This window comes from Sceloporus occidentalis, unplaced genomic scaffold, assembly GCF_023333645.1.
Source record: "Sceloporus occidentalis isolate IW3139 unplaced genomic scaffold, rSceOcc1.0.p SCAF_2, whole genome shotgun sequence".
Classification (NCBI taxonomy): Eukaryota; Metazoa; Chordata; class Lepidosauria; order Squamata; family Phrynosomatidae; genus Sceloporus; species Sceloporus occidentalis.
In genome coordinates this window covers 26,427,323-26,451,545 of record NW_028316982.1, presented here as the reverse complement: position 1 = coordinate 26,451,545, position 24,223 = coordinate 26,427,323, and the positions used below count along the sequence as shown (strand labels likewise).

General features: G+C 41.5%; 2 protein-coding genes and 1 non-coding gene across 3 annotated transcripts in view; 1 reads left to right on the top strand and 2 right to left on the bottom strand.

The window, feature by feature from the left end:
• Nucleotides 1-1,936: 1,936 nt before the first annotated feature.
• On the top strand, nt 1,937-7,925 carry LOC149318061 (uncharacterized). Its single transcript, XM_089508928.1, has one exon. The coding sequence runs from the start codon at nt 2,028-2,030 to the stop codon at nt 3,075-3,077; it is 1,050 nt and encodes a 349-aa protein (XP_089365054.1). The 5' UTR covers nt 1,937-2,027; the 3' UTR covers nt 3,078-7,925.
• The window catches only part of KPNA4 (karyopherin subunit alpha 4), a 40,380-nt gene continuing 22,962 nt past the window's right edge, over nt 6,806-24,223 (bottom strand). Inside the window, exons 8-17 of the mRNA XM_089508927.1 lie at nt 23,240-23,326; nt 21,604-21,773; nt 21,475-21,519; nt 20,859-20,990; nt 18,895-19,023; nt 14,260-14,364; nt 10,838-10,909; nt 10,054-10,216; nt 9,174-9,268; nt 6,806-8,723 (exon numbers count right to left, since the gene is read on the bottom strand). Coding sequence (XP_089365053.1) covers nt 8,625-8,723; nt 9,174-9,268; nt 10,054-10,216; nt 10,838-10,909; nt 14,260-14,364; nt 18,895-19,023; nt 20,859-20,990; nt 21,475-21,519; nt 21,604-21,773; nt 23,240-23,326 — 1,097 coding nt within the window. The 3' untranslated portion in view covers nt 6,806-8,624. The remainder of the gene's footprint in view (nt 8,724-9,173; nt 9,269-10,053; nt 10,217-10,837; nt 10,910-14,259; nt 14,365-18,894; nt 19,024-20,858; nt 20,991-21,474; nt 21,520-21,603; nt 21,774-23,239; nt 23,327-24,223) is intronic.
• LOC149318060 (small Cajal body-specific RNA 7) lies at nt 18,233-18,564 on the bottom strand. The gene has a single exon (XR_016280337.1).

Genomic DNA, 24,223 nt, shown 5'->3' with positions numbered 1-24,223 from the left:
TCGAAGAATGCATCTAAGGAATAAAGATACATCTGAAGAAGTAGACTTAAGTCTACGAAAGCTCATGCTGCCAACTTCTTTCTTTCAGTTAGCCTCAAAGATGCCACAAGAGCTCTCTAAATATCCATCTTAGTAATGATAACAAACTCATAATCCACTATGGGTAGCCTTTGTACCTATTGATTAAATTTAGGCGCGTTACAGATCGCCCAGAAAGGGCCGTCTCATGCCGCTGCTGGTTGCTGCGTCTGGGAACCACAGCATCCAAACCATGCGGTTCCCAGACGCAGCAAAGAAGAAGCGCCAAAATGGCGCTTCTTCCGCCCCGGATGAGACGCCGCGAGGCGCTACTCGTGCACTCGCAGCATCACATCTGGTGCACAACGTGTGGATGCTATGCATCCAGCACGTAAAGATGGCGGCGCCCGTGTGTATAGGGCGCCGCCATCTTTACGTCCTCGTCACGTGCTAGGGGTGAGGCCGGTGTGGATGCTAGGTCCTCAGCCAACCCCTAGCATGTGACGGGGGTGCCAGAAGAGCCCATCTGTAACGGGCCTATATATACATTTTGCTACCTTCCTAGACTGTCGGTACGAGCCTACTATAAGCAACTACATACAGTTCAGCTCTATTCTGATTCTTATAAACATACTTATAGTCCTGTATATGTCTGCAGGACACATTTCCAAACTCATCTCATACATACTGTGCATCAGATTTCTGAGATAAAGTCACCGATGCATGGGAAATTGCATCTTATGTGCATCTTATCCAAGGCTGAGCAGGCAGGAAAGCTCTGCTCTAGTAGTCCATGCAGGGTCTATACCCTCTGACTTGGCAGATGTCAGTAGGCCCAAATTTACTGAATTTCTGTAGTCTACAGACATCCATATGAAGAAAAAGATTAAGGCAAAACTATTCATATCAAATATTTATATCAGATAAATACATATCTTTTTACAAAAGAATACTCTTGCTATGTCTACTGATAGAAGCCTTTCTTTTTCCAGATGGGCTTTCCCCCAATTAGATGCATAAGGGATGTTGTAACAGATGGGTATATTTTAGTTAACATGCTTTTGCATTGCTTTTACTCAATTGTGCTTAATACCATAATTTGTTTATTGTGTTTCACTAACATATTTTTGGGGTATTTTTGTCTATGCCTTTTCAAATAATCTAGTTGTTTGCCACCTTAAATCCAAGTGTGTGTGTGGAGGGGAGTGTTAAAAAGAAGTAACACTCGAGCACAACAAAACCCTAAAACTGTTTCCAAAAATTCAGGACCTCAGAGAAGTAATCTTTCCTTTGCTCCTTGAAATATCTTAGGTGAATAAGGAATTCACAGATGACAACAATGTTCATGAGTTTGGTGGCACCTTTGAGTTGTTGCAATCAAAAAGTGTAAAGTAACACATCTTCAATTAAGCAGACTTCTTTGGAAGTGTGTTGTGGCAGTTGATTATACATTCTTTTTAAACGTGTTGATCATCATTGGCCCAAAAGGTGCCTGGAGTGGCTTTTTTCCCATAAAAGGGTGTGGTTTTTTAAATTGTATTCATGAATTGTTAGCACTGGGAAGGAGGAAACCTAGACGATACCTACAGCAACCTCCATCTTTGTAGGACTTTAAGCAGAGGTTGGATGAGCATATTTCAAGCGTGTTTTATAGTTGTATTGACGGCTCTTGTCTTCTCCTCCAACTCTCTGAGTCCATGATTTTAGCAACAGTTTTAATAGACCTTCTCCCACTCTCCTACTGTAGTTTTTATTTCAACAATAGTGACCAAATGCTCTTATTGGTGACTGAATTCAGATGCCTAAGACTGTCTTTTTCCTCACTGCATAAACTATTCACTATCTGCAGTTGTCCTGCAAAGGCCAAGACTAAAAGAGGACCGCCATCTCCTGTTCCACTGCCACTTGAGAAGCCATTGGCGTTTCTTCTGGGCCCAGAGCGGAGCCAGGCTCCAACTCCCAGAATCCCTCCGGCGGCGGCGGCGGCGCTGAAGAGGCCGGGGCCGGCGATGGAGAGCGCGGGCTCCTCCTCCTCCTCGTCGGCCTGGAAGGGCGGGGGCCTGCTGGGCTCGCGGACCTTCCGGCTGGTGCTGCTCCGTCGGCTGCGTCCCCGGCGGGAGGGCAGCCTGGCGGCGGCGCTGGCGCAGGCCATGGCGCTGGCGGTGACGGGGACGGCGGGGGCCTACCCGTCCTGGGTGCTGGTCCGGCGGCGGGGCGAGGGCCAGCCGGGGGAGCTGGTGCTGGGGGCGGCCTGGGCCTTCACGCGGGACGACCCTGCCCCCGAGGCGCCGCTGCTGGGCTCGGCGGGGGGCCCCCTGATGCTGGCCATGGCCGCCTGCTGCCTGCTGGCCGTGCTCTCGGGCTCGGCGGCGCTGGCGCTGGACTTCCTGGGGCAGCGGCGCTGGCGACTCCTGGCCCCGCTGCTCCACGGCTTGACGGCGGTGCTGATCGCCTGCGCGGCGGCGCTGGGCTCCTGCCTGCTGGCGCTGGTCCGGGGCCGCCTCCAGGCCGAGCCCCAGCTGCGCTCGCTGGGCTTCTCCACCAGCCCCGGGCAGAGCCTCTTCCTGGCCTTCCTGGCCTGCGCCTTGGCCTCCACCGCCACCGGCCTCAGCTGCACCTCCCCGGCCCGAGTGGAGCCCGCCCGCTCCTCCTGGGACTTCGGCGCCGGCAAGGAGAGCCACTCCGCCGCCGCCTGCCAGTACGCCTTCTCCTCCAGGCGCCGGCGCCGCGGGGCCCCCGAGGCCTACGACCACGACGACGACGACGCCTCCGATGCCTCCGCGGGCAGCGGCCACGTCCACTGGAGCCAGGCGCCCGGAGACACCACGGCCACGGCCACTGAGCAGGAGGAGGAGCAGGAGCAGGAGGAAGGGCAGCCGCCGCAGGAGCCCCCCGCTGCAGAGGCCGGGGAAAGGGGCTGGCTCCAGAGGTACTGCGACTCCGCCTGGAGGCTCCTGGGGGACCTGGCCTGGAACCACGGCTCCAAAGCTGCCCCGCCGACGCCCCCCGAGGAAGGAGACCGGCAGCAGGAGGGCTCTTCCCGCTGGACAGACGTCTAAGCCGCCTCCTCCTTTCGGGACAGGCCTCCACAACCCTCAGGAACCACAAATCTCAAGCTACCAACAACAACAACAAAATCCACCTCAGAAATGGCCTCAGGAGCCTGGAGCTCTCACAGATCGGGAGCCATCAAACATCGCCTCAGGGACCCGGAGCTGTCAGGAAATGGCCCCAGAATCCGAAGAGTCTGAGGCTGCTGCTCTGGAAGAAGAAGAAGGGCTGAGGAGACCTGGCCAGGATCTGGGCCCAGCTCAGCTGACAACGTTGTCTCCCAAGAAGTGTCTAAACCCCAAAGAGCCCTTGAAGGGAAGCCCCCAGTGGCTTAGCCTCCCCCTCCATCCCACCAGAAACTGCCTTGTTCCTTCAAGACTACTCTTCTTTCAGTCAGGCACTTATCATTTTTAACCCAAGGAAATCCTGAAATCTCTTAACAAGCCAACCTTGCTCTCTCTGCCTGGCTATCTGCCCCTTACAAAGCACCCTCTGGTTGGAAACCCATGTTCAATGTGACAGGAATCCCCATCATCCCCAGCATTGACTGGGCTTGCTGGAGTTTATGGGAGTTACAGTCCAAAACACCTAGAGAGCAGTAAATTGCCAACTCCTACACTATCAACCCTTTCCCTTACGCTCAACACTTTTACATAACCTCCACATTATCCACAGTTAAAACTATCTACTCTAAAGCAAAGTGTTTGACACTAACCTTTAGACCATACTGCCTATACTAACCTATACTGCCCTTTATCTCTGGCCATTCGGAACAGGATTATTGAGAGCTGTAGGCATCTGAAAGGCCAGGTTTCCCTATTCTGAAGCTGTAAGTCTTCTAAAAAGGGAAGAAGGGGGAGAATTAAAGGCAGGCATAAACTCCTAATGCAGACCCAAAACAGTATTTTATTAAATACTGTTCAAATCTTAGCATGTTAAAAATGTTTTCCTTGCTTTGTTTGCAGGAACTTCAGTTGTGTTAAGCCTAAATTTTAAAAAGATGTTTGTTTTCAGTTTAAGAAGCTGCCTGCCTTCTGTAGTACTACAGTCAAAGGAATCTGTGGATCTATATTGGCAGAATGTAAATATGTGTAAGTTAGCATTATCCAATTGTTAAACATCATACATCTTTCCTATAGACTATGCAAATTCCTAATGAAACAATGCTGCAAATATTGGTTTTTTTCAAGTGACACCAAAACACAAATGCAAACAGCTCCAAAATAGGAGATTTAGAAAGGAAGAGCTCCATAAAAGAATTAAATGCTATTAATACTATCCATTCACTTTTCTACTCTGCTACTGAATTCTGTTATTTCTCCTTATATAAATAAAATGGTTTGCATTCAGCCAAAAATTGCTAGACGTTTCCTAAACATGCTCATCTTTGCATCTTGTTTACTACACTTCCTGTGGAATAGTAGACCACTATTCTAACTGGACGCTCCTACTAGAAGGCATTTGTGACACTGCAAGAATATTTGACAGAATGATCTGAAGTACAAGGACTTAAATGCAAGACATTTTAGCTATAAATTAAGGGGCTGAATACATGGGGTCAAAAGGCCCATGTTCTCCCAGGCTTGGTATCATCCTCTATGGCTGACACATGCCAATAACACCAAATTGGGGCTGGCGAGACCAGATGCCAATCTGGCAATTCTGCCATGACCCTGGCCAAAAGGACCCTTAGTGTAGTCTTTTTTAACCAGCTGCCACACCAGCCTCTGGTTTCCTATCAATGTGTATAGGCCCTAAGTACATTCAAGATGGATCAGTGCATTGGTTTTAAAATGGGTATGATGGTCTTAAACATGGTTATGTTTGCCATTCTGCACAGAACAATTTCTTAATGGTTGAAAGATTCATTCCGTCATTTTGAACAATTAATTTCTCTAGCATGCTGTTTCAAACTAAATTTTTAGATCCTCCTTTCTTTTGTTTCTTTTGGGCATCTCAGTGTTTCTCAATGTTTAATTAATGTTACTAGAAATACCACTATTTCATAGAGTCATAGAGTTGGAAGAGACCACAGGGGCCATCCAGTCCAACTCCCTGCCATATAGGAACTCACCATCAAAGCACCCGACTGATGGCCATCCAGTTTAAAGACCTCGAAAGGAGGAGACTCCACTACACTCCAAGAAAGGAGTGTGTTCCACTGTCGAACAGCCCTTACTGTCAGGAAGTTCCTCCTAATGTTGAGCTGGAATTTCTTTCCCTGTAGCTTGCATCCATTGTTCTGGGTCCTGTTTTCTGGAGCAGCAGAAAACAAGCTTGCTCCATCCTCAATAGGACACCCCTTCAAATATTTAAACCGGGCTAGCATATCACCTCTTAACCTTTTTTTCTTCAGGGTAAACATACCCAGCTCCCTAACACTCTCCTCATAAGGAATGGTTTCCAGACCTTCCAACATTTTGGTCACGCTCCTCTGGACATGCTCCAGCTTGTCAATGTCCTTTTTGAATTGTGACCAGAACTGGACACAGTATGCCATGTGAGGCCTGACCAAAGCAGAATGGAGTGGCATTACTACTTCCCTTGATCTAGACCCTATAGTTCTATTTATGCAGACTAGAACTGCACTGGCTTTTTTAGATACCTCATCACGTTTTTGACCCATGTTCAACCTGTGAGGTCTACTAGGACTCCTAGATCCCTTTCACATGTCGTCTTGTTGAGCCAAGTGTCCTCCATCCTATATCTATGCATTTCATTTTTTCTGTCTAAGTGAAGTATTCGTTTTGTTAATTTTGGCCCAGCTTTCTAATCTATTAAGGTTATTTTGGATGTTGATCCTCTCCCCTGGGGTATTAGGTATTCCTCCTAATTTGGTTTCATCTGTAAATTTTATAAGTATGCTCTATTCTTTCATCCAAGTCACTGATATTTAAAAGGTTATGTTCACTTATGTACTAAAGGAGGTGATTTTTTAAACAAAAGATTATGGACTGATCTTAACATGAAAGCATGCCTAGGCTTTTGGATGAGGGAAGGTGTATCAACTCTCAGCCTTCTTTTCCTGGTTTGAGGCAATTATAGTTTGCCATCTTCCTCACAGAGTATAGTTTACTTCAATCCAAAAAAGGAGGAGGAAATTGCTATGCATATGGCTTCAAGCTGAAGCAAATAGTTATCAGTCTATTCTTTGTCATTACATTGAACCATTTCAATTAATTTTTGACAACCTAATTTATTTAGGTTGCACCTCAGCAATGATTGTGGCATGAAACACTGGGAGTAGCAAAAAAGGAATGTAATTTTCAATGAACCTTAATACTAACCCCTTATTTTTTATCATTCCTAGATTTGAGCAGAGATATTAAGATGAGCAGGAAGCCTTGTACAATACTCAAGTTGTCTATGAGGCTATGTACCTGTTTATCTGGCTATAGAAGTCAGCTGAAAGGAGAGAATTTACTGGATGTGTTTCAGTAGCTCAAAATAAGAAAAACATGTGAAAGTCTCAGGGCTAAAAGGCAAAGAAGAAATTATTAAACTGTGCTGCTGAACTTCATAGGACCGATGTTATAAAATAAAGGACCATTTCTATGTGGCAATTTATAGGCAGGGGGCAAATGCTGAAAGGCATGGTTCAAAAAAAAAAAAAAGGAAAAGGAATTGCAGACTAAATATAGATTGGTAATTTTCTTCTTTGCTTGCAAAATAAAAGATAAATGTGCAAGCAGAAACTGCAAATGTGTGTTGACAAAATACACACACAAATATAACATTGTTGTAAGTTTTAATGTTTATTTTCCCCAAGACAGCCTAGCCTGCATTCTACTTGGATAAATTTCACAAGCTAGTTTTCTGCTGCATCTAGTTTTAAACTTTTAACCATGTTTCTGATGACAAGGAATGCTGCAAAAATACTCTAGTCCAACAAAGAGTTATGATCACAAAATAATCTTTATCCATTCTACTGCGTTTCAGAATTACCAGCTGATTTAAAAAAAAACACAAGGTAGATATAGATGCTAATGGTGGCTAACCTGGTATGTTTTCTTATAGCAAACTGTTGTTCATGCAACACTTGTGCTCAAAGGGGAAGGCACAGCATTTCCTACAATGAGCCACCTTATAAAGAGTTCTCCTTTTGTACATATTTCTAATGTCACTTTTAATTTAGTGTGCAGAACCTCTAAACTGAGGTATTATTCCAATTATAAAAACCACTTGCATTTTGTATGCAAGTTAAGAATACAAAGTTCTCTCTAAAGTGGCTCAAAATAGATTGTTCATGGCTGCCTACATCTAAAGATAAAAAGTCTAGAACAATTGGACAGAATAGGTGGTATTATTAACGGTGTTCAAACCATGACTTGATTTGTACATCTATTCACATCTCTTCTCCAATCTTTTCAGCAGTACATATGCACCAAATTTTATTTTGAGGTTTCCATATCATTTTCATAGAAAACAAAGTTTGAAAACAAATAACATTGAAACACAGCACGGTATCCTACCACAACAGAAACAGCTGGTTACAGGACTCAATAAAATCTAAAAATGAGCTATGTTGTAGATTACCACATGCAAAAATAGCTTTATGTCATCTCTGAAAATGAAAAGGATTGTATTAAACGTTTTTATTGTTTTCTTGTATTATGGCGATTTGTGTACTGCAACACAATAGATGGAAAAGGGAGACGTGTGTATGGGTTTCATGCAAAAAAATCTACACAAATTAGTTTGATGATATGGAAAGCTTTTTTTGTAATAATGAACAGTCATCTGGTGCAAATGCACAGGGAAGCCTTCCTCAAAGTTTTCTGACTTTACAAGCAACTAGTAATAAGCCATACAGGAAATAAAATAACTAAATAAAAGGGGTAAAATAAAATAAAAAACACAGGCTGCAGGAGTAAAACCATGGTCTGCTGCTAAACCGGTCTGTTTTCGTGTCCAGTGTTAACACTTATGCACTCCTTTTGATGATTGACTAGGGTTATTATCAGCCCCCTGAAGGCAAATCAAGCTTGCATGCGTTCACATACAGCATCACAACCATACTCTCGTACACACCCCACTCCAAGACTAGGAGTCTGCTTCATGAGCAAAGAGCCCCAGATTTGAAACACACACGTGGCCCCACAGCACTGAGTCCAGACATTCACTCAATGTTGTCCATTCACACGGTGCTTCATTAGCAAGGCCTGGGCTCATTCTCCTTGGACTTATATGGGCATCCTATTCTCCTTTATGCTTACATGGCTTGATGATGGAATAGTACTGCATTTCCCCCCACAATTGAGCTAGTTAAGTCAATGTCCCTCCTCAGGCACTGAAGATTTTTGACCTGTAGCCCTTTTCCTTTTAACAACCTATATAAGCATTCAGTGTGAAGTTTTTCATTACATTTTGCCACTCACTCTCACTCGCACCCACTCGCCATCTTGACTTCATTCGGGCTTTTCTGTGATTCCAAATGAAATCTTCACATTTTCTTCCCCGATTTAATGCAGCAGCGGATCCCATGAGCCAAGCTTGATGGATCAAACCTTTTTTTTATTCAGTGCTGCATTGTACCTAACTCCCAAAATAACGCTCTAGAACTGGAACCCTTCTGCAGGTACATTGGCAGATGAATTGAAACCAAATGTTCCACCTTGTATTGCCTCTGGAACAAGGCTTGGATCTTCATCTATCTGTAAACAAACCATAAAAGATTGGAGATAAACATTTTCAAATTCAAGCATAGTCCGGGTTCTTAATATTCAGTATTTTCCATCAAACTGTACGTCAAAATAATGCTTGAAACAGTAGGTTCAATGACTCCACAAGTCAATTTATGCCATCAGAAATGTTCTTGTTGGTGGTAGGGCTCAGGGAACCTCCGTTCAAAAGACTGGTTTGGACTAGTACGCTTTACCCCACCCCCCAAATGATCAAGATCAAACCTGTGCCAGGCCTGGTGCTTCTCTCTTACTACAGTTGATGGGGCAAGTAAGAATATGTTATACCAGTGCTAGGGTGGGATGCTACCTCATCACCACCAAGGCTGCAGATAGCCAGCACTTGCTCTGCTGCAAATCCTCCTTGTCCTTGTACAGGATGCTCTGTAATTAGACTAGATTCCACACTTTCTGTTTACTTACATCATCTGAAGAGAAGAATTGATCAATGATCTCATAAGCCAGTTTGTAGATATCTTCATTTTCATGATTTTGTAGCTGTTCAATTTTTTCCAGCCCTATAAAAAAAAACTTGATGAAATCCCCATAAAAGAGTGTGTGTCCAACTGGAATTAACTCCAAGGCCATGAAAATAAGAGCCCATACAGACAGGCCAAAATGAAGCTGCTTTGGGTCACTTTGGAGGTATGCTGTTTACATGATGCATGCATCCTAAGAGGCCAGAAGCCGCTCCAAAGCCACACTCCAGTCCTAATTTCAACAGCATACCTTCAAAGTGACCCAAAGGAGCTTTATTTTGGTCTGTCTGTATGGGCTCTAAGACACCTGAAATCTGAATTGAGGACTTAAGGGTATGCAACTCACGGTTATTTTGTTTTTAAAATGGATTGATAAGATAGTGTGTGTGGGGGGGGGGTGTCTGCAGAAACTAAGAAGCTTCAAATTCTTGTTAACCTAGGTATTTCTGCTAGTCAGCTACGAAGAGGAAAATAAGTAATTCCTTCCCAAAATACTTTCAAACAGTCACTCCATAAATCATACATACGTACGTGTGTGTGTGTGTGTGTGTATGCCTGATCATGTACTTTTTGTTCTGCTGTCTTGCACTGAATTCTTTTAAACTGTTTTGTAATAGTCTTAAACAAACTTTATTTTATGTACCCCAGCCTAAGATTTTCAGATACAGGATGGAAGAGAAGAACACCAACTCTCATACACACTTACATGGAACTATAAAAAACTTTTCAGATCTGTGAAAAAAGCATGAAAGAAAATTGACCAACATATCACTGTAGCAAACTTTAAAGCTCTTTGTATATCAAGCCAAGTCATTCAATCATACCTCCACATTCTTCAATAAGATTGGCTATGGTTTCTGCCTCATCTTCAGCCATTTTTAATATATTACTTAGCCCGTCCAGCACTACTTGAACAACCTGAGCATCTTTTACTGTTAACAAGTTGCAAAATGGAGGAATTACATTTTGTTGAATTAGGTACGCCACCTAAGAAAAAATGGACATCAAATTGGGATCAACATTCTAAGACAGCAATATAGGTTCTATGGAGAGAGAGAGAGAGAAAGAGAACCAATCAAAACAACTTTGACTCTACTGAAAGTAAAACAGAATGATTGTCACAAAATCCATTATGAACTTTCTGCCTGGAATTGATTTCAGTGAGACATGGGGTGGAAAAGTGGGGGAATGGAAGGCAGCATTGGGAAACCCAAGCTCTTCAAGTCAAAATACTGCCTTGAGCATCTGCTGGTGGTGTGGGGGTATCTGTGGGAGTGTCCTGGAACCAAACCCCCACAAATGCTGAGGGCCCACTGCACATGCTCAAGCCAAGAACCTTGCTGTGGTAGATATATGGCATAATATGACTCTCTTAAGAGAATCTATCCTGAACTTTAAATCAGCAAACAAATGCTGAGCAAACTCTAGCCAAGCCTAGGCATGGTGGAATCTAACAGGAGAATTAAGTATTAATATGAAAGTCAGATTTCTAAACGGTTACCTCTGACTGGATTGTGTTCCCTTTTGAATTTCCCATTTCAGAATATTTTAAGCTATCCAGTCATATTTTCCCTATCTCAAATCTAGATGACCAATTGATATACTCACTTGATCTTTTCTTCCGCTGATTGTCAGGTTGCTTATAGCCCATGCAGCTTCTTTCTGTGTACCAAAGTCACCCTAAAAAATGAATGAATGAATGAATGAATGAATGAATGAATGAATGAATAGTCTTGGCCACAGTATGCAGCACTATTATTCCAATGAAAACAATTTTAAAAAACCTTTGGAAAACTATCATACAAAACCAAACCCAGACACATCAAAGAAGCTGACAAGAGAGTATCACATTCTTAATTAATATGAATTACATTCTGGGTTGTTGAAAGGATTAATCCATACAACTTGGTTTTACTCCCATCACCACCCGGAGATAGGCAAGGGAAACTGACATGTGACTAAATTCAAAGACTGATTGGCTCCCTCACATACAACCATCTTCCCTTAGGCTGCTCACATCTTAGACATAATACTTAGCTAGAAGGAAACAAGGTCCAACAAGGTAGGCATGACTTGCTCAGAACAGCTTTGTAACTTAGCACCTGTCACTAGAACGTGGAACAATGGATGCAAACTACAGGAAAAGAGATTCCACTTCAACATTAGGAGGAACTTTCTGACAGTAAGGGCTGTTCAACAGTGGAACAAACTCCCTCGCAGTGTAGTGGAGTCTCCATCCTTGGAGGCTGGATGGCCATCTGTCAATGGGGGTGTTTGATTGTGATTTCCTGCATGGCAGGGGGTTGGACTGGATGGCCCTTGCAGTCTCTTCCAATTCTACGATTCTATGACCAGAGCTGATCATTGTCAGAAAAAGAGTAAGATTACAACAGTGTTTAAAAAAGCATTCACTTGTCTTCTCCACCTCTCAGACACAAAAAGCATGGAAAGAAGCAGACTGAAAAATGGTGAATGGATCTACTCGAATGGAGGGAATCTATATAGAAAAGCGGAGCAGGAATCTTGCCCCCAAGCTTCTTGGAAAACCAGAACACAGCCTTGATACAGATGTTGGAGAAACTCAGGTGCACCATCAGAAAAACTGTCTGCTGTTCAGGAAAAACTGCCTACTGCATTTCCTTCATTCCTGCTGCTTAATAACTCCACTACTGCTTCAAACATGCATCTCCATCACACGTGTGGTTCTCAATACATGCAGCCTTATAGCAGCATCCTCCCCTCTACTTGCATGCTGAAGGGGCTTTAGCAGCAGGCTGAGAGCTTGTGCTCCACACAGAGACATCACAGCTTGCAGAATGGCTTGAACCATCAGTGCTTGAGTCAGGATGATTTCCTTTTGATTATTTGTGATCGACTCTGTCAGACACCAAGCAATCTTGCAGCCTTTTCTTTTTCACTGTGAGAGCCTCTGACCTGTCATCTTGCTGGAGCCATCACAGGAAAAGGAAATAAGGGGAGGAGTGGGGGACAACTGAATAATGAACAGAAAAATTAGCAAAATAAAGCGTAACAGGGATTACAGTATATTATTGCAAGAATAAAGAATGAACAAGAAAGAGAGCAAAGGTAAAGAGCCAAAGAAAGAACTACCCAAGGGAAGATGACTATGCATGAATAAACTGATCAGCCTTTGAATTTAGGTCACATTTCAGTTTTCCTTACCTGTCTCTGAACGGTGGTACAAGTAAGCCTAACCAAAGCAGAGAAAAGCAAATCCATATATGCTAAAATCAAGATGAAAGTTCTGATTTGCTGCAGCCTTACCACAAACTAGCAAGGCACTATGTACCACTTACTATTCATCTTTCCATTACTTAGGAGCTCAACTAGTCAGATAATATGGCCACGAGAAACACACCTATTAATATCCTGTGTAGTGTGCAGGTATTTTTTAACAACCCAGATGAGGTATACTCAGAAGGAAGGTGTCAGTATTCATATAAACCATGCCTCACTATGTTTGTGGCCAGAGCAAAAATGAGTAATGGAAGTGTCTTATACCTCAAAACCAGTATACATAATTTAAACTCAGGATGCTGGAACTATTCTAGTATCTGATGCTTGCATACACAGTTGCAGGAGAAGGGACAGACCTAAGGTAAAATCAATGGCACCTGCTGCCTATACAGCATTTTGGTTCTTTTGTTTGCAAAACCAGGAAAGATAGGTCCATGTCAGTGGTAGCAGCTTCTATCCAAAACTTACCCGGAAATAATATGTTAGTCTGTCCTCATCAGACCTAGGAATATGAGGCCAAATATTCTAGCCCTTCAACGTAAACGAAGTCCCAGGCAAAATACCAGCTGCCCATCAAATGGGAGCAAAATCGGGATACAAATATATGATGAAAACATTCAAGATTTAAAAAATGCCGAGGAAAACAAAATGAGTAGGGATTTGGAGAGGTTCAACAGAATAGTAAAAAGACCCTCTTATGTGCTCATCTTTTAATTTCATGCCTTCTCCATCACTAACAGATTTTTGTTTTGGAAATGAATGTTTGCTATTAGAATGTATAGATCAAGCTACAATTTAACAAATAATTTCAAGGATAAAATATTCAAGATGGTTCTATATTAGAATTTTCAGTGTGCTACTTCCAAGAGTTAGATAGCATCTTTTTAAAATACCTCCTCAACAAAAGATTACCAGAAGATGGCTGACTTTATAAAAATTGTTATGTAATGACCGATTTTCTATTGTAGTGTAAAGTTTGAAGGTTTAAAACATTTATTATGCACAAGATATATTGCAATGGTAGGAGTTAAGAGTCAATCAGATTCATGGATATAGTTCCCATCCCTTGCTCCACAACATGCCTGAGCATATAAAGTGAAGTGAGATGTTAAGTCTACATAAGCAATTCATTTTTGGTTCTAATTTTGAAGGAAAAAGGGGGTGAATTGGCAAATTCAAATAAATCAGCCCAGGATTAAACTCTTTCACCAACTTTTTTCTCTCACTAAAAACTCAGCTTTACAGTTGGGGTGGGGTGGGGGAGCGGCTCTTTTATTCTCCAACTCTTTAATTACTTAAATGCCTCACCTTTTCTCCCTCTTGGTAATAGAGACACACAAAAAACAACATGTCTGAGCAGCATATAGTCAAGCAAGATATAAATCTACATAAGCATTTATTGTTGTAATGTGCATTTAAGTAGTTTCTGACTTATGGCAACCTTATTCTCAAGGTTTTCATGGCAAGATTTATTCAGAGAAGGTTTGTCTTTGCCTTCCTAAGGTTGAGAGAATGGTCACCTAGTGTGTTTCTATGGCCGAGTGAGGACTCAAACCCTGGTCTTCAGAGATGTAGTCCAAAACAAAAACCACGACACAATGCAGACTCCTCCAAGCATTTGTACATAGGCTTTAACAAGCAACTTGTATTACATTAATGCACTACAAAGATCTCTATGCATCAGATAAGTTGCTCTAAAAATGTTTCTCTACAGCAAAACAAAATCTTGGTGAGTGTGTGTGTGTGTGTGTGTGAGAGAGAGAGAGACTAACCTTATCTAAAAGGTGTATTATCATTGGTACAAGGTTAGCATCTATCACCGCCTGGACTTGCTGCTGATTCCCTGCAGTGATGTTAGATAGGAACCATACAGCTTCCTGCAACAACAACAAATTATAATTTTAAAATACTGGAAAGAAATAATACAGACAATGAAAATATAAACTGACTTCTCCAGAGCTACATACTTTTATAGAGAACTAAAGCAAAACTTTAAAACAAACTCATTTTGGCAATCAACACTCTTTGACTGAAATTAATTAGCTTACCTTAGATTTCATGTTGAATATTAACAGGACACCAGCTGGGCAGTAGACAAGTCTGTATACTACCAACCAGACTTGCTCTCTGAGGAAATAATACCCCAGGGGTATGAAGTCCACAGCCTCCTGGCATTTCTGCATATAAAAAGGCCATCTTGTGCACAAAACAGACCACCCCAATGCATTTCTTCTTAAGACTGGATAGTCACTATGATTATAGAATTTTTAAAAAGTACTCCTTTTTAATTCATTTAGTAAAACCTTAGCCTAATAGTATTATGTTACAATATTTCAGAACAGTGATGGCCAACCTATGGCACGCGTGCCAGAGGTGGCACTCAGAGCCCTCTCTGTGGGCACATGTGCCATCGTCCCAGCACAGAGTTTGCCAGAGTTTGTTACTAGAAAGCCAGAGGGACATGGCACTTTGCAATAAATAAGTGGGTTTGGGGTTGCAGTTTGGGCACTCGGCCAATTGAGAGTAATTAACTCTTCTTTTAGAATAGAGTAATGAACTACCAACATCTGAAAATTTATACCTTTAGACAGTGTTCCAGTAACAAATGACATAAAAATAAATTGGACATACACATAATACACTCGGCAATCCGTATCCATGGATTCTGGCTCAACGTTATTTGAAAAAAATCCAAAAAGCAAGCCTTGATTTTAACATTGAATATAAGGAACACCATTTTACTACACCATTGTATATAATGGAATTTGACCATCCACAGATTTTGGTAACCTCAGGAGGTCTTGGAACCTAACTCCAGCAGATACCAAGGACCCACTGTAAATGGCTCATATCCAGTTAATTAAAACACTTATTTGCTTATTCAATTTTTGCTTCCCACTGCAACTCACAAAAAACTGATATTTAGCTAGGAATCCTTGGTTTAATTTTCTTCTGATTAGTGTTTTAATTCCTTTAATATATTAACTATAAACAAGACACACACAAATGTAGGGAAGACAAGCATTTCTGAATGAGTTTAAAATTGGTACATTTTACCAATGTGAAATTATCTGGAATGTGACAGACTCCTCTCTAGTACTATACTTATAGACACCTATATATGGGTTATGGGGCCAAAAAATAATAATTTCCAAACATAGCTCAGTTTAGAAAGACAGCTAATTTTTTTCTTAGTATTCTGAAGAACCAAAAGCAAAGAAATGATTGGCTCAATAAGGAGAACAAGTGACAAAAGATTCCTAAAGAACACAAGAAAGTATTCATTTTCAAGTTCATTTTTGACAATAGTGTTGCAAGAAATTTACTTCACTATCACCACTGTATCTGCATAATTTCTTCAAAAGTTATTGTTTTGGATGTTGAGAGGCCTACTGAATGGAGGTCCAGGAAATCTAATGGTATGGTCTTTAAGTGCTATCTGTGACCAACTTGCATTATATATTTTGTGGATATAATTACAGGTTGAGTCTCCCTTTTCTGAAATGCTTGGGATCAGGAGTGTATTGGATGACGGAGTTTTTCGAATTTTGAAATACATACATATACATAGTAAGATATCTTGGAGATGGGACTCAAGTCTAAAAATCAAATTCATTTATGTTTTGTATATACCTTATACACATAGCCTTGTACGCAATATTTTTAATAATTTTGTGCATGAAAACATGTTTGCATACAATTAGGGATGCCATAACCCGGCAGCCCCCGTGACAAACCCGCTTTTGGGGGCCCCCTCCTGGTCCCAGTCTGGTTTGGCCCCCAGCCCCCGGTTTGGGGCCCGCGTGGCGCCAACCCACCTTCCCCTGCCTCCCCGCGTGGCTGCGCCACCCACCACCTCCTCCTCCTCCTCCGTTCCAGGCCGTGCGGCCGTGTGGAGGAAGCGAAGGAGGAGGCGGTGCGCGGGGGGAGGCGGGGGAGGGTGGCGTGGAGATGGGGAGGGTGGTGCGGGCGCGCGCAGGAGGCACACCTCCTCCTCCTCCTCCGTTGCAGGCCACGCCAAGCGGAGGAGGAGGCAGAGGTACCTGCGCACCAAGGCAGCAAGCACTGGCGGGCAGCCACCCACCGCCTCCTCCACCTGGCGCGCCTCCGCTCTGGGCACTTCCTTGGGCCCGGGAGGCGGAGGCAGAGGAGGAGGCTGAGGCGGAGGTGGGTGGCTGCTTGCCTCCTGCCTTGGCACGCGGGCGGGAGCGCGCCAAGGCAGCCACCCACCTCCTCCTCCGCTTGGGCCTGGGCTGGGAGGCAGAGGAGGAGGGAGGAAGGGAGGAAGGGAGGAGGAAGGAGGGTGGAAAAAAGGAGGAAGGAGGAAGGGGGAGGAAGGGAGGAAGGAGGGAAGAAGGAAGGGGGGAGGAGGAGGGAGGAAGGAAGGAGGAAAGAGGGAGGGAGGGAGGAAGGGAGAGGAAGGAAGGAGGGAGGAAGGAAGGAAGGACGAAGAGGAGGAGGAGGAAGAGGATAGTGATGATGATGATGATATGAGCCAGCTTCTGAGGCATGACCAATGTAAGTTGCTCTGATTTTTACAAACTCATGCGCAGGGAAAAAAACCCAAAGTCCCTTGACCAAGTACACACTTCTGAGAAGTACAGTTTAATCCGAGGGCAAACCCACTTCTTGTTAAATCACCTTGACATATTCAGTGTGAAACCCAAAGAGTTTGGTTATGGAATAAGCCTCTGAAATATGCAAGAGGCCATGTTAAGTAAAGCCATGTTCAATGCCCAAATGTGCTGTTTGGAATGGGGGGAGGGGGGTGGCCAGAAAGGGAAGTACATTTCTGTCATCTGTCTATGAATAATACCCAAATGTCCTCCATTTTGATCATGCCTAAGAAACATGTATTTATATTAACATTTTTTAAAACCATCAATTTTTTCTGTGTATCCTCCATTTTTTAAAAAAATGTGCCCTCCATTTGAAAATTTTGTCCTACATTTGTCCCGGTTTAGAGGTCCAGACTTATGGCAACCCTACATACAATGAACCATCAGAAAGCAAAACTGTCTGTTGCACCCACACTGCAGAAATAATCCAGTCTGACACCACTATAACTGCCCTGGCTCAATGCTATGGAATTCTGAGAATTGTAGTTTGTTGTAGCAGCAGAGCTCTCTGACAGAGACTGCTAAATGTCCACAAAACTACAATTCCCAGAATTCCATAGCACTGAGCCATGCTACGGTGTCACACTGGATTATTTCTGCAGTGCAGATTTATTTTATCTCAGGTACCCATGTAGACATTTTTGTATTTTGGAAAATTTAGATTTTGGAAGTCTGCATAAAGAAGACTCAACCTGTAGCTCATATCTGTGGCAATGTATAAATTACAATTTTTAAACCAAACCTCTCAACTGTGATATTTAAAAGGCTTAGAAAACTCAATGGTTTAAAACGTCTTTCAATTAATATATTCTGTTGGTTTGTTGCTGCCTGAAAAACTTTCTGAACTGGCTGAACTGTATTTTCTTTAATGCTTTAGGGGTAGTATTTGAGTATTTATATCATATTAACTTTATGGTTTGTGTTTTTCTTAGTTCACTGCTTTGGATGGTTATAAACCAGAAAGGTTTATAACGGTTCCAATGCTGATGATAACAACAACAACAACAACAACAGATCAAAAGTATTTACATTTTTCTTTTAACTCTTTTTTACAGCATTCTTTATACTTCTTCAGCATGAAAGGTTTTCTTCACCAAACCATACCTCTGAACATTAAACTGAACCCTTAGATCAGATCACAAGTTCCTTTGTATGACAAAATGAACCTGTTAGAGGTTTAAAATTCCTTGATGCAAATTATGAGCTTAATTGGGTCTCTAATCATTGGCAATGTTGCAGTAAAGACCCCATGATTTTGCAACTGCCTCAGATGCACTCCGAAATCAGCAGTGTCTTTCAGTACCCATAATTTGCACCATATAGAGCTTCTACATACATGCATGAGCACACACACACACACTCCACCCACCCCTTCTACTTTTCCATTTAAATAAAGATTTCCATCCTCCCACATACACACAGCACATCCACCTCATGACCTCTATTTCATCATTTCCAAGAGTCAGATTAATGCAGGTGTTGGCTAAAAACAAACTGCTAGTTCTGTCTACTCACTACACGAATGACAATTGAAATTCAGGAGTTACCACAAACCTCTACCATATTCCAGAAGTTTTCTTGTTGTTTCAAAGGATACGCCTTAGAAACTAAGAACTATAATTTAAAATCAATAAGGTAAAAACTACTTTTTAAATAAAAGGCATGACCATTAACACACAATTTTTTAACAATAGAGAGATCACGTAATTGTACCTGGTATCAATTTTTCAAATGTACAAGAGGGTTATAATTTAGTTTGTGAATTCAGTGTCATAGGCGTCTACATACCTTATTAATTTTTTCTTTGGGGTGTGTCAATAGAGCAGGGAAGTGTGAAAGAGCTTCACAGTTCAGAACTACTTGGGTCTGTTCATCAGTACCAGTAACAATATTGCCTACAGCTCTGAGTGCAGCAGTCTGAAAAGCAAAACATTTTAAAAGTTAAAAGCTAGTGGCTGGACTAACATGTTTAAAAAACCAAGCATCAGATTGGAAGGGCTACTGGAGTTTAACTGACAAAAGCCTGAAGTAATTATCTACTGTATTTTCCAGCATATAAGACGGCTTTTTACCCCTTTCTTATATGTCGTGGGTGTATGGTGTAGCCATCTCTCTGTCTCTGGGGTCCTTGCGGTTCCTGTCCCAGCAGGCACCGCGGCCGGGCTCTCTCTCGCCTCCATTGCTGGAAAAGGTGGCAGAGAAGCAGCTCCAGAGCCGGTTGGGCCAAGATAAAGAGCCGGCCCCTTATTCCTCGCCGCCGCCACCCTGGATACTCCGCTCCTCCAGCTGAAGTCCGCCGCGGAAGCCGCTGGAGGAGCGGAGTATCCCGGGCAACGGCGGCAAGGAATAAGGGGCCGGCTCTTTCCCTCGGCCTGATTGGCTCTGGAGCCGCTTCTCCGCTGCCTTTTCCAGAAATGGTGGCGAGAGAGCCCAGCCGCAGTACCCACCTTCCAGGCCTCCACAGAGGCCCCCTCAAGCCGGCACGTGTGGGCAAGAGACCCCCTTACTTCCGCCCATAGGAGGCCAGGGACGCTGCCAGCCTGCAGCTTGGGGGTCGTCTTATACACTCAGTCGCCTTATATGCCAGAAAATACGGTATATGCTCTATCATATTAAAGATATTTCTTCTAAATTTGATCTTCTAAATTTGGTCCGATAAGAAAAGGTTCCAGGATTCTTGAAGAAAAAGCTGCTGTGTATACACTGGTCCCTCCACATTTGCAAGGCTTAGGGGTGCAAGAAAAACCGCAAGTAACTCTCACCCAATAGAAGGGTGGATTAAGGCAGTTATCTGGCCTGGAAAGGGGGGGTTGATCCTCCTCCTCCTTTCCAGGGCAGATAGCTGCCTGAGGAAAGACAACTATCCATCCTGGAAGGGGCGCGTTTGACACATGCACCCTTCCCGGCTTCTCCTTCTTGGCTTTTTCCCTCCCCAGGGGAAAAACCCAGAAAGGAGAAGGAGAAGTGCGAATGTAGCAGACCTAACCTTGCAAGTAATCAAAACCTCAAGTTTCAAAGCCATGAATGTCGAGGGATGACTATAGTATTACCGTTTTAGGAGAACCAAAACAATGGTTCAAACAAATTAGGACGTTTTGACTACAATGGAGTGACAAGTTAGCATTTCTTGATAACTTAGAAGTTACACAGTAGATACAACAGCCTATGCTCTTCACGTTTGAACAAATCAATGACTTCTTACAGTTGTATTGAAAAATCAAAAATGAAAATGTAAGGACCCAGAAACTGTTCTAACCCATTTTTATTTATACATAATAAGCAAATGGGAATAATTTATATCACTATATGATTTTAAAAAAGAGATTAATGTTTAAAAAATATATTTCTTACCAATCATGACAATTAAAAAATAGTATGCTTTAATATCTAAATGATCAAAAACCCCAATAAAAATATTTTCCAATAATGTATGAACTTTTTACAGGATGCATAATAACCAATCTTCTCTCCTTGACATAACAGTACATAACATGCATATTCAGGCATATCTTGTTAAAAGCCACACAGTTATTCAGTAAATCCTATCAACTAATAGTCCTATTGAATGCTAACAACCATAGAATCTAAGCTCTCCCTATATTTATTCAGAATCCCACTCCATACTAAACAGAGAAACATTAAATTAGAACATTTTACATTTCTAAACTTGACAAACTTCAGAAAACACATTCTGAAATATACACAGTCTGATTTGTGTGTGTTCAGATAAAGGAAATTTGTAGAATACTCACTTGTACTTTAACTTCCTGATGGCTGAGAAGAGGAACCAAATGTGGAACTATTCCAGAATCTATCACCATCTGAATCTGTTCATTGCCTGAATCAGTTAGGTAGGAGAGGGCCCAGACTGTATCTACCAATATCTAATAAGTTTAGAAATACACTTTATCAGACTAATACAAGCAGACAAAATTCCATAAGACAATCAGGTACATATAAAAAATAGTAACATTTTAAATTTAAGATAATTATGTTCTTTCCGCACCTTTAATATATTACATCTGCTGTGACATGCTACAAAATATGGCAAGGTAATTAAACAGAAATGTAATTTATAGCCCTATCTGGTGAAAGCCTTTACTAATTTTGTTTCACACTTATTTCTTCTAACATTTCCACCTGAAATATTATAAGTAATACTAAAAGAAGTTCACAATCTTTCAGTATCCAATTAGGACACATATTTTAACTATCTCAAATTTAACTACTCTTATGCAGCACCACCTCAGTGCTTGCTTACAAATAAGCATATAAGATGATGTTGCTTGTAAATTGAACAAGGATCGCTTTTTAAATATTTGATCACAGTTAATCAGTAAATTACTTGTGAAATACTCTGATACTCACATTTACGTCTGTGTGGTGAATTAAAACACAGAGTGCTGGGAGAATCTATGAGAAACAGAAAAAGGGTATTACAAATTCTGCAATGCAATTCAAGGTGACAAAACTTCAACAAACAATGAAGTAGTTTACCTCCTGAATGGTTTCCATTGGTGGAGGTGGATCTTTGTGGCGGCACAAGTTCACCATTACCCAAGTAACATTTCTTAAGAAAGTTATTGGAATAGATGGGCTGATGAATGACAGAAGAGGCTTCACCACTCCAAGACTAATTACATAATCTCTACACTGGGGTCCATCACCTGCATAAACATTTAAGGAGTTTGTAGATAAAACAGTATGATAGATGCCTAGCTGAATTTCCTTCCATTTACAGAATATCTCACTTTTGAGACAGAAATTTTAGGCACCTATGTCTATGCAAAGGCAAGCAAGAATAGCTGCTAGAAAGTTTCAAAATGGCTGGCTCCTAGAATCAGAGTTGCAGGAGGCATTATAGGATAGTGATTTTCAACCTTTAGTCTTCCAGCTGTTTTGGACCACAACTCTTACAAGGAGCACTCTGGATGAGGCTTCTGTGAATTGAAGTTTAAAACATCTGGCCAAAGGTTGGGAATCATTTTTGTAAGCCATCTAAATTAAACCTTCTGCTTGAGGCAAGACATTCAAAGCTAAAGCATCCAGAACAGATGGATAACAAGCTTCAGCTTGAAGACTTTGGTAAGAGACCCCCACCCCAGTTACTAGCTTCATGGTAAAAATGTTGTTGCCCTTAATAAACTTATCCAAGCATACAACTAATATACACTCATGTAACTTCAGATACTGTTCTAGTCCCATCTTCTAGAGCAGTAGAGGTTGCCTTTGATCTACGATATAGCTCTTCATGTTTTTAAGTCTTAGCCAGCCTCTTCCCCCTACTTCTCTGCATTGTATTGTAAAGCTGGTAATTTTAGCACAAAAGTGAACCCTATGTTTAAGGAACATAGGGATGGATAAGCATGAATAAGTATATTTAGTTTCCCAAGTGTACACAAAATGAAATAAATAAAAAGAAAAGAAATCCAATACACTTTATCAGAGTTGTCTTCACCTGTATGTTGAAAAATTAAATCACTATGTATGCTATGCTATCAACAACTAACAAAAATTGGTGTTCAATCAAATGACCATGCTCCTAGTGCAACATCCTGGATATTTTATTACACTGGGTACACTAAGATACTACAGTAATAGCTCTTGTACCGTGTCATGCCCATAAATCTGAACAAGATATAAAACTAGATACAGGGTCACATATCTGGTTCAGATGTGGCAGAATAAAGAGAATTTACTTGCAAAAGTACAAAATCAAGCATTTAACAGTTTGATATTTTACCAGGAAAATCACTTTTGATTGCTTACTGTAACAATGTAGAATGTAGCATGCATGTTTCCGAGAAATGTAACTCATGCACTAAATGAACGTAATTGCAATACCAAAGCTGAAATGTTAAACTACCATTAGCTTGGGATCAATGCAATCCCAACATAGTCACAAGCATATGATGACCTGAATAGTCAGTATTACATTCCCTCCCCCCCTCCCAATTTTCATTTGCCTGAATAAAATATACTTTGGGGGAAAAACACATGAACACTTAAGAAGCAGGAAAATTTACAAGTCATTTTTGGACAAATCTAACTTTTATAATACAATATAAATCTAGGCAATTCATTAGTTTTCTGTCAAGAGTTGCCTGGAACTCTGATATAAAATGTAACTAACCTATGATATTGCCTAAAGCCCATACTGCCTGCTCACAAACATTTTGATGCGGTGAATGCAGCAGCCTCAGAAAAAGTGGAACAGCATCTGCAAAACAAAGAAATACATTACTGAAACACAAGTTAACGTCTGGTACCAACATTTAAGATAAATATTTAAATTCTGCAGCATTTGAAATGTCTCTCCTCTTTTGCAAGTAATAAGATTGCAAATCATACCAATTAGTAGGATAATAATAATAATAGGATTTATAATAATAATAATAATAATAATAATAATAATAACAGGATATGCTTAAATCACACATTGGTCATTCAACTGTTATAGAATTGCAGAGTCCTATTAGAGATGATTTTACATTATCTCAAAGTACTGGTGTTTGAATATGGTAGCTTTTTTTAAAAAAAAACTTTTTATTATTAGCCTTTAATTCATGTATTCTGTTTTAATTAATATTATGAGCCACATTTTGGTCTCATTTAGGATAATAATAATAAAGTTTATTTATATTGCCCGCCTCTCCCATAGATTGAGGCGAGATTACATCAATAAAATAGTACAATAATACAATTACAATCAATAAAACACTAATACTGAATTAACCAACATTCCTATGAGTTCTTAAAAAATAACAATTCAATAGCCAGCGGTCATAGTCAAGAGTGGAGCAATCATCAGCCTTTTATATGGTGTCTGGTGGATAAGCCTGTTGGACGAGATCTGTTTTGAGTGCCTTCTTAAAGGCCTCTAAGGTAGTAATGAGACGGAGCTCTTCCGGTAGGCTGTTCCATAATTTTGGAGCCGCAGCTGTAAACGTCCTTTGGGAAGTTGTCATTAACCTAGTATTATGATGTTCCAATATATACTTTCCTGATGTTCTGTGTGTGCGGGGCAGATTGTGTAGGGAAAGGCGTTCCCGCAAGTAACTCAGGCCCGAGCCATGTAGGGCTTTAAAGGTGATAACCAACACCTTGTATTGCACCC